Source organism: Thunnus thynnus, chromosome 13 (genome assembly GCF_963924715.1).
Source record: "Thunnus thynnus chromosome 13, fThuThy2.1, whole genome shotgun sequence".
In the NCBI taxonomy this organism is placed as follows: Eukaryota; Metazoa; Chordata; class Actinopteri; order Scombriformes; family Scombridae; genus Thunnus; species Thunnus thynnus.
In genome coordinates this window covers 24,920,078-24,937,037 of record NC_089529.1, presented here as the reverse complement: position 1 = coordinate 24,937,037, position 16,960 = coordinate 24,920,078, and the positions used below count along the sequence as shown (strand labels likewise).

The 16,960-nt window shown below is 38.4% G+C and overlaps 1 protein-coding gene across 2 annotated transcripts in view; it reads left to right on the top strand.

Moving 5' to 3' along the window:
• LOC137196011 (glutamate receptor 4) overlaps positions 1 to 16,960 on the top strand; it is a 140,248-nt gene that overhangs the window by 69,590 nt on the left and 53,698 nt on the right. For both annotated transcript variants that reach the window (XM_067608781.1, XM_067608780.1), the window contains exons 4-6: positions 9,211 to 9,395; positions 14,593 to 14,646; positions 16,066 to 16,224. In XM_067608781.1, coding sequence (XP_067464882.1) covers positions 9,211 to 9,395; positions 14,593 to 14,646; positions 16,066 to 16,224 — 398 coding nt within the window. The remainder of the gene's footprint in view (positions 1 to 9,210; positions 9,396 to 14,592; positions 14,647 to 16,065; positions 16,225 to 16,960) is intronic.

Here is a 16,960-nt window from a genome sequence, read left to right as displayed (position 1 = left end):
TCTCAATTATTTGTCCACTTTTTTCTCATCTTTCTCCATAATTTGTCTTTTTTCTTTATTCGTGTCTTTTTTTCTAACAGGTCATAAAGCCCCTATGTTCTTCCTTCAGTTTTCTTTTACATTCATTGCTCCTACCAGCTTTAGCTGATCAGTTTAAATCCGTTTTGCTGCCAGGCAAAGCATGGAAGTAAATCTCTGCACAAGCATTTTGTACCATCCTAAAAAAAAACGACGAGGCATTCTTTCTGCAATAGGCTAGAAAAGCATAGTGTAAATTGAGGATCACTATTTTACATTTTTCTTTTAAAGTTTCTTTACTGCACACACTTCATCCATGAAGTAGTAACGTGAGTAAGAGTGTGATCTCCTTAAGAGGCAGCGTTGCATATTTGAATACCTTAAATATGCCATGTAGTCTTCTGTCTTTGTTAGTGGGTATGAATGTGTGCGTATGTATTAGTGTTCTGTATGTGCATGTGTGTGCTTTTCATAAGGCTTTTGGTTGCAGGCTGCAGCACTTTGGCCTGAGGATTTTTTTTCACACACAGGACCAGGCATTCATCCAGTATTGACTATAATGTAGAATCAGCCCACGCATGGCTGAGCTCAGTCAATGAGTGCCTGTCTGACTCCCTGCATCACAGCAACAGAGACACAAGGGACTGGATACTGGAGCACTGTGTGTGTTTGTGTGTTGTGGTGGATCCGATTAGCTTTCCTAGAATTTCCATACATAAACACACACTCACACAAGAAAACAAATTATAAATGGTAATATGATTAAAAATTATTTAAAAAAAAAAAAAGAAAAGAAAATGGGAAATGTTTTGGGGAAAAATTGGGAGGAAAAGAAGAGAGGAACTAAGTGAAGAGGAATGGAAATGAGAGGAGATAAAAAGGAGAGGAGACAAAACAGTTGGAGAGGAGAAAAGAGGAGAGGAGGGAAAATGAGAGGGAAGAGAAGGAGAAGAGAGGAAACAAGGAGATGAGAGAAAACGAAAGAATAGAAGATAAAATGAGAGGACAGGAAAGGAAAGAAAGGGAGAAGAAATGAAAACACGAAAAATGAGGAGAGGAAACAAGTCAATAGGAGAGAAAATTAGATCAGAGGAGATGAAAGAAGAGAAAACAATTGAGAAAAGAGGTGACAACAAAAAAGGAAAAAAGACAGGAAACAAGAGGTTAAGAGAGAAAACCACAGCAGAGGAAATGAGAACATGAAAAAAGAGAAGAGTAGAGGTAACAAGAGGATAAGAGAGCAAATGAGAAGAGAGGAGAGGAGATGAAAGGGAGAGAGGAGAAAATAATTGGAAGATAAAAAGAGGAGAGGAGAGAAAATGAGACGACAGAAAAGGAAGAGACAGGAAACAAGAGGATAGGAGAGAAAACGAGAGGAGAGGAAATGAACATAAAAAATGAGAAGAGGGAAAGGGAAACAAAAGGATAGGAGAGAAAAACGAGAGAAGAGAAGAGAAAGGAGGGAAAACAAGGAGACGAGAGTAGAGGAAATGAGAACATGAAAAATGAGAGAGAGAGAAGAGATAAGATGAGGTGAGGAGAAGAGTCGAAAAGGAAACGTGGTATGAAAGGAAAAGCAGAGAGCAGAAAAAAGGTGATAGTTCTCCAGCAGATAGACTGGCAGCAGCAGTGTGTTCAGGCCATGATGAATGGCTCTTTTTAAAAAGCATAAGCCTCTGTATATACTCTCTGGAGAGGAAGAGGTGAAGGCAGAGGACTGACTCAATGAGGAAGGAAGGGAAGGATGGTGGCTCAGTAGACAGACGGCGACAGTGTGCATCACACCGGAGTAAAGACGGGACAACAGGGAGGGAAAGAGGCAGAAATCGCACACATAGCCCAGATGTGCACTCACTCTCCACTCTACATGCTGCAGCTGCTTCCATCTAGTGTCCAGCTCTGCTCCAGTCAGCACAGCATGCTTTAGCATCAGTCAGCACACTAGCCTGTGGCTGTGTCTTTGACGCTGACGCTGATTGCGGCTGGCTGCTGCTCCACATACAGCCCCAGGGCTACACATTTATCAGCTGGTAATCAGCTGGCCCTTTGCACGCTTTGCTTGCCTCGGCCACAGCAGCGTTTTTCTGTCCATGCTCTGTGTACGCCATGTGGCACAAGAGGACATCATGGGATATCATATTGTTACATACTGTACAAGCAACTCCTTCCGGCTGCTGATTTGTACCTGGTGGTGTAGTGATAGCAGTGTGAACCTGGCGCCTGATTTTGATTTGACAAAAAATATTAGTTTTTTTGTTAGTTTTTGTCTAAATTTAGTTAAAAACTCAAGACTTATTAGTCTGACTGAAGTCCTTAAAGTGCTAATGATGAAAACATAACAATTTGTTAGCATACATGTCAACAGATCCATCTCAGTGATAACTGACAGCGCAACATGGTTGAAAACTGGAAGTTGACCTTCAGTCAGGATTGTTTTGTCAAAAAACTTTGAAGTTTAGTCTAGTTTTTGTCATCCATTTTTAATTTTTATGTCTTCAAAGACTCTGGAGGAACCTTAAAGGCAGGGGTCATGTGACTGACGGGGTTAGCTGAACTAGTATAACTACTAGCAAGCTAATCTGTTAGCATTTTTTACTGCCGCGTGACTGTTCGCTACATGAGCTGCCATCAAATACAGTAGACCACACTGGCCATGTTTTTTACGTTTTTTATACTGTTTTTTATATTACATTGGACACATTTCAGTAGGAACTGATTATTGGAAATCATCTTTGTTGCCTTTTTACAAGAGTTTATAGGTTTCAGAAGCAATTCGACCACCTGACAAGCAATTCTGACAGATTATACCTGGTGTGCAATTGCAGTTTTTTTTTTTGGAGTATTTGATGTTTTGAAGAAATTTTTGTTTTCTTAACAGGATAAACCGGCTAGTCTTAGCTGATGCATTTTAAATTGTGGTTCTAATATTACTTAAAGATCATAAGTTATGAATTATACTTAAGTTGAACATCATGTAATGATACGTAACCATAATTGCAGTGATTTTCTGAATAGTACTGCATTGTCATACTCTACTTTAACACCACTGTAAAACCTCCAAAACAGAGCATTAAATGTATGTATTCATGCAATGGCAGCATACAAGATATAAAATACACATTTTGAGTTTAAAACACAAAGGGTAGGTCTACCACTTCATTTGAATTATTCATTGCAGTAAGCAAATTCACCATGCTGCCAGACACCTTTACCCTAAAAGAGATTGACTCTACACCACACCAAAGCATAGGCGCACACCTCTGTAATGACATAAATTACCAATCAATATAGTCAATAACAGCAAAGTAGCTGCAGCTACCACAGGGAGTTGCATTCAACCACGTCTGCACAAAGTCTGCACAAAGGGACCATATACAAAAAGCAGTAAGAGGAGACGCTTTGTATCAGATTTAGAAACCAGCTAGAATTCCTCTGCAGTCCCTGGACAGGTAGACACAAACACCAGAAAATAAATATTAAGAAATAAAGTGTATCAAGACCACTGAAGACTCTGAATGTCTTGAATGGAGCTAAAATCATTTTTTTCTGTTTGTGGAAAAAAAGAAACTATTTAAAAATGAGAGTAACTCACACAAATGAATGAAATAGGTAAAAAAAAAGTTGGATAACAAGCTTGTCTGTTAAATAGATGGAGGTGATAGTTACTGCGCCCGAATAGAAATACATTAAGCTCAAATAGTGGGTTTTATATGAATATTTGTTTCATACAAATATTTTAAATATTATTTGTTGGGGATGTTCCCCAGAGATAAAGCTGAGCTACTGACACAAGCAAAGTGCTCCAAATGGACTCTCCATAACCTGTTGTTCCCCTTCTCCTTTCCACAAAGTTAGATTGTAAAAAATAGGCAATAAATGAAAAGTGCAAAGCAATAATTGCCTTTGAAGTTCCTCCCTACGGTTTGCTGTGTCTGTGTTATGGGTGTATAAATAGGTAGAGGTCTGTCTGCAATGAGGTGATGAGCAAAGTTTTAGCTCAGTAATCAGCGCAGTCGTCTATGATCTGGGAGACTCCAGTTCAAGACCCAATGTGGGGACCTCCTTTATAAGGTAGTTTATTCATGAACACTTATTGTAACACTTTAATTTTCTAAAATTAAAAGTGTCATAAAAACAAAAACAGGATTTTTAAGCCTCTTTCCACTTTTACTCAAATACAAATACAGATACAAATAATTCTGCTGCCTCAACAAATACAGATACAAATACAAGTACTGGGATCTCTGCACATCCCTAGTTGCTACTAATGTGGCTGTAGGGATGTCAGTGTCAGTCACAAGATGTATCTAAAAGACTTTTTCATGTTCAGTATGCTAACATCAGAGTTTACCTTGAAGCTCGGGAGACTATCGAGGGAACCACGATGTCAGGGTTAGCTGAGCTAGCACTATCGCCAGGGGACTGATCTGCCAGTATGTTTACCGTCGGCTGACCATGAGGGGCTGTGAGTTTCAGACTAGATTGATCTTTGAAAATGAAGTAGAAGTTATGTTGACATCAATATTCATGAAGGTACAGTGCAGGGTAGGAAATTGCCTTTTTTTTTTTTTTTTACGAGGGCTTTTTTTGCTCTCATGAAATATGTTTCAGGGGTATTTTGGATCATTTCCGGTTGGCTCTCCGTTCGCTTTAATGGGGATAAAATGATTTAGTCAAGCAGTTCTTCTAGACTTTCCAAATGTTATTATACTGAATGGATAAAATTCTGATAATGAAACAAGTCATTTCGGGTTGTGATGCTCAAAAAATTGTATTCACCATTTTACAGTCACTCCTTTTCCAATGATTGCGTGCAGGAAAAATGCTTTTTGGGCCAGTGTGCATCACACAACGGACCCGGAAGTTTTAATTAGACGGTTTGGCCACTATGTCAAATTGACTTCACAGCTGGGGGGCTTGGTGAAAGAACAAAGAAATTCAGCATGTTGATTAAAAAGCTTTATCATGTTTTTCCCCTTTGCTGCTGAGTTTTACACATTTTTTAAGGACAACTGATTTACTGATTATCTTCTTACAGTACAAGTAAACAAGCTAACAAAGCTACTAAAAAGTAGCATAGTAAAGTCTTCGGTTATCTCCGTCTGTCACGCGACGCTTGTCTTGCAGGTTGTAGAGGTCACTGGCAGCCTTACAGAGCCGCTGGTGTGGTTGTGGATTCTTGTCAAACCCTCTAAGACAAGTTGTTCCAGAGACATTAAAGTATTACAATATTGACAATATAATTACTGATCTACTATTCAGAAACTAGTATTCCAGAGGGAGAAATACTATGTGAAATATCTCTTTGTGGGTTTTGGCTGTTTTATCTTGCAGGCTGTTGGTTTCACATCCAGTTGAGTGGATTTTTCTGGCATGTCCACAATGTTTCTGAACTCCTGCTGGCATGTTGTGACGTCTTATTGATCCTCAAACAGAACTGTGGTCCCATTCTCTTTGAGGAATCTCAGGTTTTCTGGGTGTTTGAAGTGGGATAGAAGTCTTTTGGTCACACTTGTTTTCAGCAGGCTAGTGATGAATTTTATTATTGTGGCTCCAATATAGTTTATTTGTATTGCACAACATCATACAAAAGCAATTCAAATTGCTTTACAGAGTGAAAGAACAGTAGGAAATAAGTTGAAGCATTATTGAAGACAGATAGCAGGTATGCATGAACACCAACAGACACACATAAACATCCATACACACATGCACATTAAAAGCTAAACTAAATAAAAATGTCTTCAGCTTAGTGTTAGTACAAACCTCAATTCAGCAGGTAGGATGTTCCAAGCTACACATTTTTGATGGCACTGTCGGAGGGTCCTGTGACTTAACAAACCTGCCAGGTTGATAAACTGGGAGTGTGTTGGATATTCAGAGCTTTGTAGACCAGGAGCGAAGCCAATAAAGTAAATCCTGTAATGAACAGGTAGCCAGTGGCCAATTTATAGATAATAAAGTATTAATTGGGCTGAAAATCATGTAATGACAAACTGATTTGCTGCTGATTTGTCTTGTGTTATAATTGGGAAAATGAACGGTTTTTATTTGAGTCCAGCTTCCCAACACTTCCAGACAAAATGACATGAACCAGTTCTTCTCTGGAGAGACTGAGGACACTCTGAGATGATGCATGCATGTTCGAGTGGATGCATGTGTGTCAACTCAACTAGCAGTCTCTCTTGGCCCCGACATCCTTCTAATGGGGAGTAAGGTGCCGGGGAGGGGATAGAGGAGGTGGAGAGGGAGCCGGGTTGCCAGAGCACAGGTTAATCCTCTAATTGGGAGCAAAGGGAGATGGGTTGCCAGATTGTGATGGCCACCAGGAGGGGCCGTTTAAGGGGGACATCTGTTCCTGCTGGAGAACAGCCGCCCTCACAGCTCCCTAGTTTACTCTCTGACACTCATCTTCTTTATACACAAACCTGACGGCAAGAGCCCCTCCAACCCCCCTAGAGTCTAGTGTTACATCCAACTCATGTAGACCAGTCTATTTCCCTGACTAGACCAAAAGCCAGGATCTGGTTGGACAAGGATAAGAGCTTTAGAGGAGTTTGCTTCAGTGCAGTTTCTTTTAGACATGTTATCTTGCCAGGGAGGATGTGTTAACTAAAGCCAGTTGGCTATTGAATCCCAGCAGTTATGAGAAATATGTTTTATTACTTCACATGGTCCAATGTGCCATATTTCAGCCAGGAAGTATACAGTATCAGCCTCAGCTTCATCAATTAACAACACGTATAATACTGACAACTGAAAAAGCATTCAGAGAATAAGTACTGTTATTTTAACCCTTTCATGCATGAATTATGATAATCTCAGTCAGTCTGAAAAAAAAAATTGAACTTCATATTTTTTTAAACATGCATTTTTCAAGGAGTTTCTCACATGTCCACTCAGGTGGACAGCATGCATTTGAGTTTTCAAATGAAGAAATTTTTATTTAACAAACCAATGAATAGAATTATACATTATTTGAAAACTATAAAATAATATATATTTTCAAAGTTGTTTAATGTTTTAACATATTCTAATACTGTTCAATGCAATGCAAAACACTGAACCTTGTTCCTGACTCCTCAGCCTCTCCCCTCTGTCTTACTGCATTTATTAGCACATGAGCTTCAGATGACTTGAAATGCAGAAGATCTTTCTTTTCTAATCCAGACATTCTTTTGAGGTGCCAGGTATTCACTCAGCATCCTCAGCTCCCTCAGCACCCTTATCCTCCTCAGCATCCTCAAGATCCTCAAGATCCTCAACCCCCTCAGCCCCCTCATTATCTTCAGCATCCTCAGCATCCTCAGTATCCTTAGCCCCCTCAAAACTGCAAGTTAATTCTAATAACATAAATCATCAATTTATTTACAGCCAAAAAAGTTACTGCAGGTGAAGTATTTTCAAGAACAACAATAAAAGAGTAGCAGTAATAGTATAATTGTAGTTGAAATATAGTCAGCAATGCATGATGTCCAACTTAGTGGATAGATGATTAATTGTCATTTTCTCCCAACATAAAATCAATACTTGGAAATTTTAACAATTGTATTACTCCTTAGTTGTTACTTGATGTTACAAAATTTTATTTACCTGGAAGGGTCTACTACCATAGAAGGATTGGGAAGATATTCCTGAGCCGCTGAGTGATTCCGGCCAGCCGGCGGCCATCCTGGTTTTGAGAAATTTGTGTTGCACTTACAAAGGCTGGCCAATGGATGGCAGTGTATGGGATGAGTCCACTGTGTTGGCTGATGTGCAACTATACCATCAAAACCCATGCATATATAAGAAAACGGCTTTTGAATAGCTGTCCACTGTAGTGACCACTACGCATGAAAGGGTTAATAGACAATAAGACAAAATGTTAGAAAATGTTTGAATCTGGATCAAATACAGTGTTAGACAACCATGGGATACTTTTTTTTCCATTAAAATATGTGCAATAGTTAAATTACAAGATTATGAAAATGTTAATGATAAAGGTACCCAGTGGAGTTTTTGACCACTAGAGGTGCTATGGAGCAGTCCTCATTTTGTTTGTGTTTTACACTCTACAAACACAAGGACGCATGTATATGTTCACAAACATGCAAGTGGCACACAAAAAACATCACTGCATACTAGCAGAATGCAAGTTCCAAGTTTTTTTAATGAAAAAATCTGCACTACAAATGTTTTATGAGGAAGAAGAAAATGCATTCAACACATTTGTGACACCGCAAGGGCACAGAGTGTGTTTTTGTGAGAAGTACTTTATATAATTATACATCATGTCATAAAAACAGACAAGAAAAGAAACAAGACTCAATACAAAACCTTCTCAACAAACCTGATTACCGGGCAAGAATGTTGATATCGGACAATTTTATGTTTTTGGACAATTGGACAATTCTAATGTTTTTTACTTTCCATGTCAACATTTTTTTCTACAATATCTGAGATATTATATAATGTGTAATTATACATATATTATATAATCTATATGATTGTGGTGATGGCAAATAAACTATTACTATTAATACACTTTTTAGTTAGATCCTCTTGCATTTACATATTTATAGCACACAATATTCTGTACATAATGTTTGTAATTGTTGCACTTTTCTTTTTTTTACCCTATGTTGTACTTCTGGTTTGATGCCTAACTGCATTTCATTGTTTTAGTACTTGTGCTTTGTGCAGTGACAATAAAGTTGAATCTAATCTAATTAGGGAAAAATTGCAACAACAACAATGCGAACATTAATAACAGGTCTGTAACATGATGCCAACGCCAGCCTCCTGCATAAAGTTACATGCTCTACATGCCCGTCCACCACTGTTACCTATTGCCTCATTACATAAAGGGTACAGAGCATAAATTATGACATCCAATATGCACACACACCTAGGGATACTAGGGGCTGTTCTGAACAGAAATAATGAATGGTACAAGATAGTACAATTACAAAATGTCATGAAAGAAAAGGAGTTAATTGTCCACCATATTGATCTGAAAATTAGCCCTGTTGGCTGTTTGTTTATGTCAACAAAGACACTGAGCTCACCTCTGCCTACAACAATGTACAGCACATGAATAGGACATTATTATTCATTATGATTCAATAAATAAAATGATACTCATGTTGTGCTAAATTAAGCTTCCTTCCACCTCTAATGAGTCTTGCCCTGTGTGTCCGACTGTATCAGGATACGCCATCCTGCAGGCCATCATGGAGAAGGCGGGACAGAACAACTGGCAGGTCAGCGCCATCTGTGTGGAAAACTTCAATGATGCCAGCTACCGGCGACTGCTGGAAGATCTGGACCGGCGACAGGAGAAGAAGTTTGTCATCGACCTCGAGGCTGAGAGACTGCAGAACATGCTGGAACAGGTGATGCCACCATGATATCAGCATTTAGACGCTCATTACATTACCTTTCCAAAAGAAGCATTGATGTCAGTCATGTTCGTTGTTTATACATCTGATGAGTGTCGCAGCCAGCTGCAAAAGTTGAAATCCGCACCAGCTTCTGAAGTTATATTAACCACAACTCTCGTATTGATGTTTATTTCATCTTGTGAAGCTTCAAAACACTCAAAAATGTGTCAGGTGACAGTAGATTTAATTGGCTGATCTGCTGTTTTGTGGCTTCGTTTGTTCTTTAACATGCTAACTAAGCAAATCCATTACTTAGTGTTAAATGGTGTTAAATGGTCTGTTCCATACGATTCAGACTGTTTAGAAATGCGGCGAGAACTGTAAATCTCCGGTGTGGCTCGCAAAGATGGTATTACAGGAAAAATACTGATTATTACAACTCGGGGTTTATTTTCATAGCTCTGGAAAATTAGTATTAACATTGTACTAAATGAGGTAATAGATGAGCTCTCAGAATGTGGAGACATTGCTAGAATTCGGTCGACCCACGTTGTAATGAATTGTAGATTTCCTTTAAAGTATAATTCATGTTTAATACAACTTGGGTCTTATTTTCAGAGTCTTATTTTCAGAGTCTGGGCCTTCATTCTTATCAGTTATGGTAACATTGTACTCAACAAGTTAATTGCTGAGATCTGTGAGCACAGAGACATCGTAAAAATGTCGAACAGAGCAGGAAACACGAGCAGTCAGACAGATTGTAAACAAACCTCCAGGTCAGTAAGCTTATTTGAGAGCAAAAATTATGGTGAATGGTAAAATTATTACCAAAAACTGGGAAACGTCTTAACGATGTATTACAACAACTGGACTCCAAAATGGCAGCCATTAATTACAATGAAACCAGAGCATATGCCAAAAAATGTTCTCTCTTCCTGTTTTGTGTGAGCGCACGGGCCCGTCCCATCGACTTTACATCGATCAGAGAGGATGTTAGACACATAAAAACTTTCTTCTAGACTCTGTTGAAGTTTTACAAATATTACATTTTCATATTTTAAAAACTCATAATGCAAAGAGTAATAATTTACCTTTGTTACAGTTCGAGGTGTCCGGTCAACAATTGACGGATGTCTCTTTTATAACGGTTGTCTATGGGAAAATAGCTCTTGTTCTTTAATTGTGTTGCTTTCTGTGTATCTACAATCTAAAACTCTTTATACTGTAGGAGCACCATAAGATCAGCAATATCAGCTACATCATTGAATTTTCACTCTCCTTCTCTAAAATGCACTGACAGTTGCTTTCAGTATCACAAAAACTAAAGTTTATACTGTTCACAGTTACTCAATGTTTGTTTCACTGTTTTTTTTTAGTGTGTTTGTGCTAATTAGAAAGTTTTGAACTTGAAAGCAGTCTGTTCCGATCTCCAGTGGTGTTAGTTGGCATAAACACACTCAGAATATGATGTACGCCTTCATCCCTCCATCTTTCCCCGGGGCAACTGGTGTCTCTGTAATTGTTCAATTATTCAGGAAATCTCCACTCCGACATCTGTCATAGTTCTAACAATTTACTTTGCAGATGTGTGTGTATGTGTGTGTAAGTATCTTTGTCCCACAGAGAGGCAGACTTCCCGCTACATCCTTGCTTGATGCCAGTGCACACAACATCTCACAAGTAGATGTGATGGACTCTGTCATAGTTAGAGCTTGTGGGATGACGCACTGTTATGTGGTCAGAGTTACTGCCAAATACAGTACATACAAACATCTATTTTAGCCTGTATTCATTCTAACTGTCATCCTGTTCATATATAATTATCTTGCCAAATTATCCTGATCCAAGACAAGGATTTGAATACATAATTGGGCCTCATTAGCTGCTTCTCAACAGCACGGTCAGTATATAAGAAGGCTTGTAAACAGCCAGATGTTGCTTTGAATGTCAGAAAATGTTATCTCTGAATGCAAAGCTTTTTCATTTACAGATGGAAATGTACTTTGCTGGCAGCTAAATTAAAAGTTGTACAAAATGTACCATAGCTGCAAAAGCCCAAGAGCTGTCAAAGTTAACGAAATTTCTCCAAAAAGTTAGCGTGAAGCTCCTTTCAGACATGCACCTCATTACGTAAATGTTTCAGCAATTTTATTTGTCAGTCTCATGTCCAAATAAGCACTCAAATCGCTTTTACATAAAAGCCACAAGGGTATTTTTATTAGATTTGACCTTATAACATTTCCATTACGCTTCCAAAGTGATTCAAGTCTGAACTGAATGTCACATTAATGTAAAGACCACAACAGCAGAGGTAAAATACACAAAGAAAGAGACATATAATTAGAATAGAAATATATTTATGAAACTCTTGTTCAACCACATTAATGATCTGACCACTAAACATTCAGTTTTCATTAATGCCAACTGCATGCATAGAACTATGAATATCCAGCAGCCTCTATGCAGCATGTCAAAAAAAAGTCCCAACTTCACGTGTCATCATTCTTTGCTTGTACACTGTCGTATTTTGTAAAACCAGGCAGCAAAAATGATAAATGATAAAATTCATGAGAAGATATTTTAGTCTCACTGTTAGAAAAAGAGGGGGTCCCAAAAACCCAACAACATTCGTTTTAAAATCCATCACTGATGCAGCCTGTGAGAGAACTGAGAACACTCTTCTCTCCTTGATATCTTTACTTTCAAAGTTGTTCTCCAGCAGTGCCACCTCTCCCTCTCGCACCAGGGAGCGAATACTGCAGCTTTGTGGCTTTTCTGTCATGTCTGAATAAAAATGTCACATTTATGTAAAAAAAAACATCACTCTCACAGATAAATAAAGATATTGTTATTGTCACACATTCCATGTCTGAAAAGGGCTCATGTGGTTGAATTTTAGTGATGTGCGAATCATGAATGAATTATTTGAAGCGAACGACTCTTTTTACTAACTCAGGAGTGACAAGGCCTCGTCTCCGCTAACGACAATGTTTCACTATTGTGCAATTCTCATATTAACTGTGGGGGTTTATCAAGTTAATTACTGTATTCACCTAGCCTTGTGAGAAAAGCAACCATTTTGGCCCTTGTTTTCAGTACTACACAGTGCCCTGAGCTGAAGGTCTAACTCTAAATCACTCATTCAATCACCCACAAGTTCCATGTCACAGTCAGAAACCATCCATGAATTTTAATTTGTCCCTTTTTAGCAGTCAAGTCAATTTATTTTATTTATATGGCACCAAATCCCAACAGAAGTTATCTCAGGGCACTTTTCACATCAAGCAGGTCTAGACCGTACTCTTTAATTTACAGAGGCCCAACATTCCCCCAGTAGCAAGCACTTGGCAACAGTGGCAAGGAAAAACTCCCCTTTAATGAAAGAAACCTTGAGCAGAACCGGGCTCTAAGTGGGCGGCCATCTGCTTTGACCGGTTGGGTTGAGAGAGAAGGAGGGAAAGAGGGGAGAGAGAGAGACACAGAGAAGCACAGCAACAACAATAAAAACAATAACAACAATAATAAAAATAGAAGATGCCAAGTAAGTAGCATGCATTAATGGGACATGAATGTGTGCAGATGGAGAAGGAAAGGAGAAGAGAGGAGCTCAGTGCATCATGGGAAGTCCCCCAGCAGTCTAGGCCTATAGCAGCATAATTACGGGATGGTTCAAGGCGAGCCTGGCTGGCCCTAACTATAAACTTTAACAAAAAGGAAAGTTTTAAGCCTACTCTTAAATGCAGAGAGGGTGTCTGCCTCTTGGACCAAAACTAGAAGATGGTTCCACAGGAGAGAAGTCTGATAGCTGAAGGCTCTGACTCCTGTTCAACTTTTGGCGACTGTAGGAACCACAAGTAAGCATGCATGCTGGGAGCACAGTGTTCTAGTGGGGTAACAGGGTACTATGAGCTCTTTAAGATATGATGGTGCCTGACCATTAAGGGCTTTATAGGTGAGGAGAAAGATTTTAAATCATATTCTGGATTTTACAGGGAGCCAGTGCAGAGAAGCTAATATGGGAGAAATAGTTTTTGTCAGAACACGTGCAGCTGCATTCTGAACCAGCTGGAGAGTCTTTAGAGACTTGTTAGGGCAGCTTGATAAAAAGAAATCACAATAATCCAGCCTAGAAGTAGCAAATGTTTGGACTAGTTTTTCTGCATCTTTTTGAGACAAGATGTGCCTGATTTTTGCAATGTTACATAGGTGAAAAAAGGCAGTCCTTGAAATTTAAAGTAGTAGTTTAATACTTCCTGATTCTGATTGATCAATCATGAAATTCAACAGTCTAATATATTGACTATCACCTTTATTGAATTTTACTTGACTTTAATAACCATAAAACATACAGTATAGACTCAACACATTATGCTGATGTTTCTCAAACTATCAACCCTGTTATTTTTCTAGTAGAACAGTCAAAAAAATTGAAAATGCCTTCCTTTGAGGAAACATCTCTTTTAAGGATTCTCATAAAACTTGTATTTTTATTTTCAGTTTCAGTTTTAAGAATCCATACCCAGCAACGGAATTTAAAATATAGTGTCTTTGTTACTTATCCACAGCATCACTGTGAAGAGTTGTGATTGAAACTACTTTCTACTGAAGAAATAGTCCCTACTGGGTGAACTGACCCATTAATACAAGCAAATTGACTTATTTCCAACATCTCGGAAGTGTGGATTGGATGCTAATCTCTGCAATAGCTCCATGTTGATAGTCATATTGATATATTGGATGTATTTTCATATATTAATCTTACAAACTGCAGATTTTTCATAACCTTGTGCTCAGGTCTTGTCAGCATCAAAGCTATCAGGAAATTATTCAAAGCATATTTTTTCAGCTAAATTCACACCCTTATTAACTGGTTGTCCAGTGGGATTTCCCAGCAGATGTCTGCTTTCAAAATCAGTTTTTATCACTAAGATGCAGCTCTGTGGTGTGTGTGTGTGTGTGTGTTGTGTAAGGGTGTCTAGAAGCATTGATATGTCTTTGAAAGCATGAAGTGTTTACTTCCGTGGTGAGATACTGACATGACTGCCTGCTCATTTGTTCAGACGTCCGATCTTCTACGGATTAAACCCGACGGTCCCATTGTGTCAAGACACGCACACTTGCCTGTCATATACATCATATAAAGTAATTAATATATGCTATGCTGTAATCCAATCACATTAACGTTGAGCTCTGTTCCGCCTCCTTGCAGATCGTCAGTGTCGGAAAACACGTCAAAGGCTACCATTACATCATGGCCAACCTGGTGAGATGAAAAACACTCTGTCTTTGCTTTCTATTTGTTTACTTTTTCCTCTTGTTATATCTGTTTCACCCCATCTTTCTCTTGCATATCTGCTTAATACCGCTGTACCGTAATTTCAGTCCATTTTTTAAAACTGTGTGTGATATTGATGGGTAGACTGTATCCCAGTATCTTTAAATGGCTGGCTATAAAAGCAGATGAGATGAGTTCACTGATACAGGATCACAAAGTGATGGACCAACCTACTGAAACTGGCATCCCTTTATGGAAGAAAATGAATTACTTTGAAAACCATCTGAATCTACGGTATGGACATCTGAACATGTCAGCCAATGAGGCATTCATAAATTTATGACTAAGAATGAGTCCAAATGTCCAGACTTCCTTGCACTTGCAGATTTAACAGGCGTGTCAATGGCAAGTCCACAAGTGCAGAGGGCTGTCCAAATCATTTATCTAGTCCACAAGGGGGTTCAGACACTTTCCTCTGACCTTCAGAGAATCCATTTGGGGTGCAGACTTTGCTAGACATCACTCATGAGATTACCCATAAAGAAAAGCCTGAAGTATGTACATGTGATGATGTAAAAACAAAGGAATAATAATAATAATAATAATAATAATAATAATAATAATAATAATAATAATAATAATAATTCATTAATCAATTTGTCGATCTGCAAGAAAATAAAACTTTATTATAGTATACTAATAAATATAACTATACTAGCAATTGATTAACGTAACCTATTTTTCAGGCAGAAATGACAATGTGTTGTTTCCACTCTCTCAAATGTGATGATTTGCTACTTTTCTTTGTCTTAAATCACAGTAAACTGAACATCTCTTGGATTTTGCATAATTGGCTGGTCAAACTGCAATTTGAATATGTCACTTTTGGCTCTTTTAATATTGTGATGAACATTTTTATTGTGATTTTTCATAGGTCAAAAAAACAATTGTCAGATTAATCGATAATGACCCAAATAATAATAATAATTCCCAGATAATGAAAGAAAGGAGAAAGCTTTACTGTGCATACCAACCTTTACCTACTTTATTTATCCTACACTGTGTAAAGCAGCAGAACCTGCACCAGTCTCAGTCTGCAGCATTTTACCCAAGTTCACCAACTGGAGTAAACAGGAACGTGATATATAGTGTGATGGTCCTGATTAAGGGCTAAAGAGAATTTATACCCATTCTTCAGCTGCTCTTATTCACCTCATGTATATAGAGTAAATCAATCACAGTTCAGTGCTAGCCAGCTGTGAGCGTCCTGGCTAAAAAAAGTCCTCCTTACCTATTACACTTAAAGGAATACCTCTGCCTTCAATGTTCTTGCTGTCACTAACTGGTTTCTTTCTTCCATTGCTAGACTCAGTCTAAGACCACTTTCTCTGCTTGTTGCCCCTCAAGGGTTTCAAGGACATCAACCTGGAGCGCTTCATGCATGGTGGAGCCAATGTGACAGGCTTCCAGCTGGTCGACTTCAGCAACCCCATGGTCATCAAACTGATGCAGCGCTGGAACAAGCTGGATCAGAGGGAGTACCCAGGCTCGGATGCCCCTCCAAAGGTACATCATGTCAAAAACAGGAATAAGATCAGCAATGTAACACAATGTTTATCTTATTGTGATTGGGTATAGCAGGAACCCTTCTGAAAACCCCTTGGTGGTCGATTCAGAGGGTTGGATGATAATCATATCCAAAAACACATATGAAGCAAAAACAGACATTGTGAAAAGGATAAAGTGAATTTAGTTACAGCAATATGGATTTTCAAATATAAATGACATACACAGAAACCAACAGCTACCTGGATGGTGGGAAATCTTAAATCTTAAACTGATGGCTTGTGTTTGAAGAAAAGGGTGCAGTCATGTAAATTTCATGCTATGTGTAGTCGATGGTCTAAAACATGCAAAACCTTTAAAGGATAGGGCTCGTGATTTTCTATATTTTTCTTATTGTCAACAAATCTTATGAGGCTGAAAATATGATCTCTGTTATTAGTCTTTCAAGCCGTTTCTAATCAAAATACTGTAACCTTTTGGTGTGAATGAACATGTCATCCAGTGCAGCACTGTGGCTCATTGATATGTTTTTAATAGTTTTTGAACAACAGCGGAGGTCTAAGAGGAATAAAATATATCTGGTTTTGTATACACAGACGATACTTGTAGGTAGATCAGTTCATTGTCGGTTTGGCTCTACACATGAGATTTGTTGACAATATGAAAAATATAGAAAATCACCATCTTTACCCTTTAATGAGCCCTCTGGGGTGTAACATCTAAAAAAACAAATGGG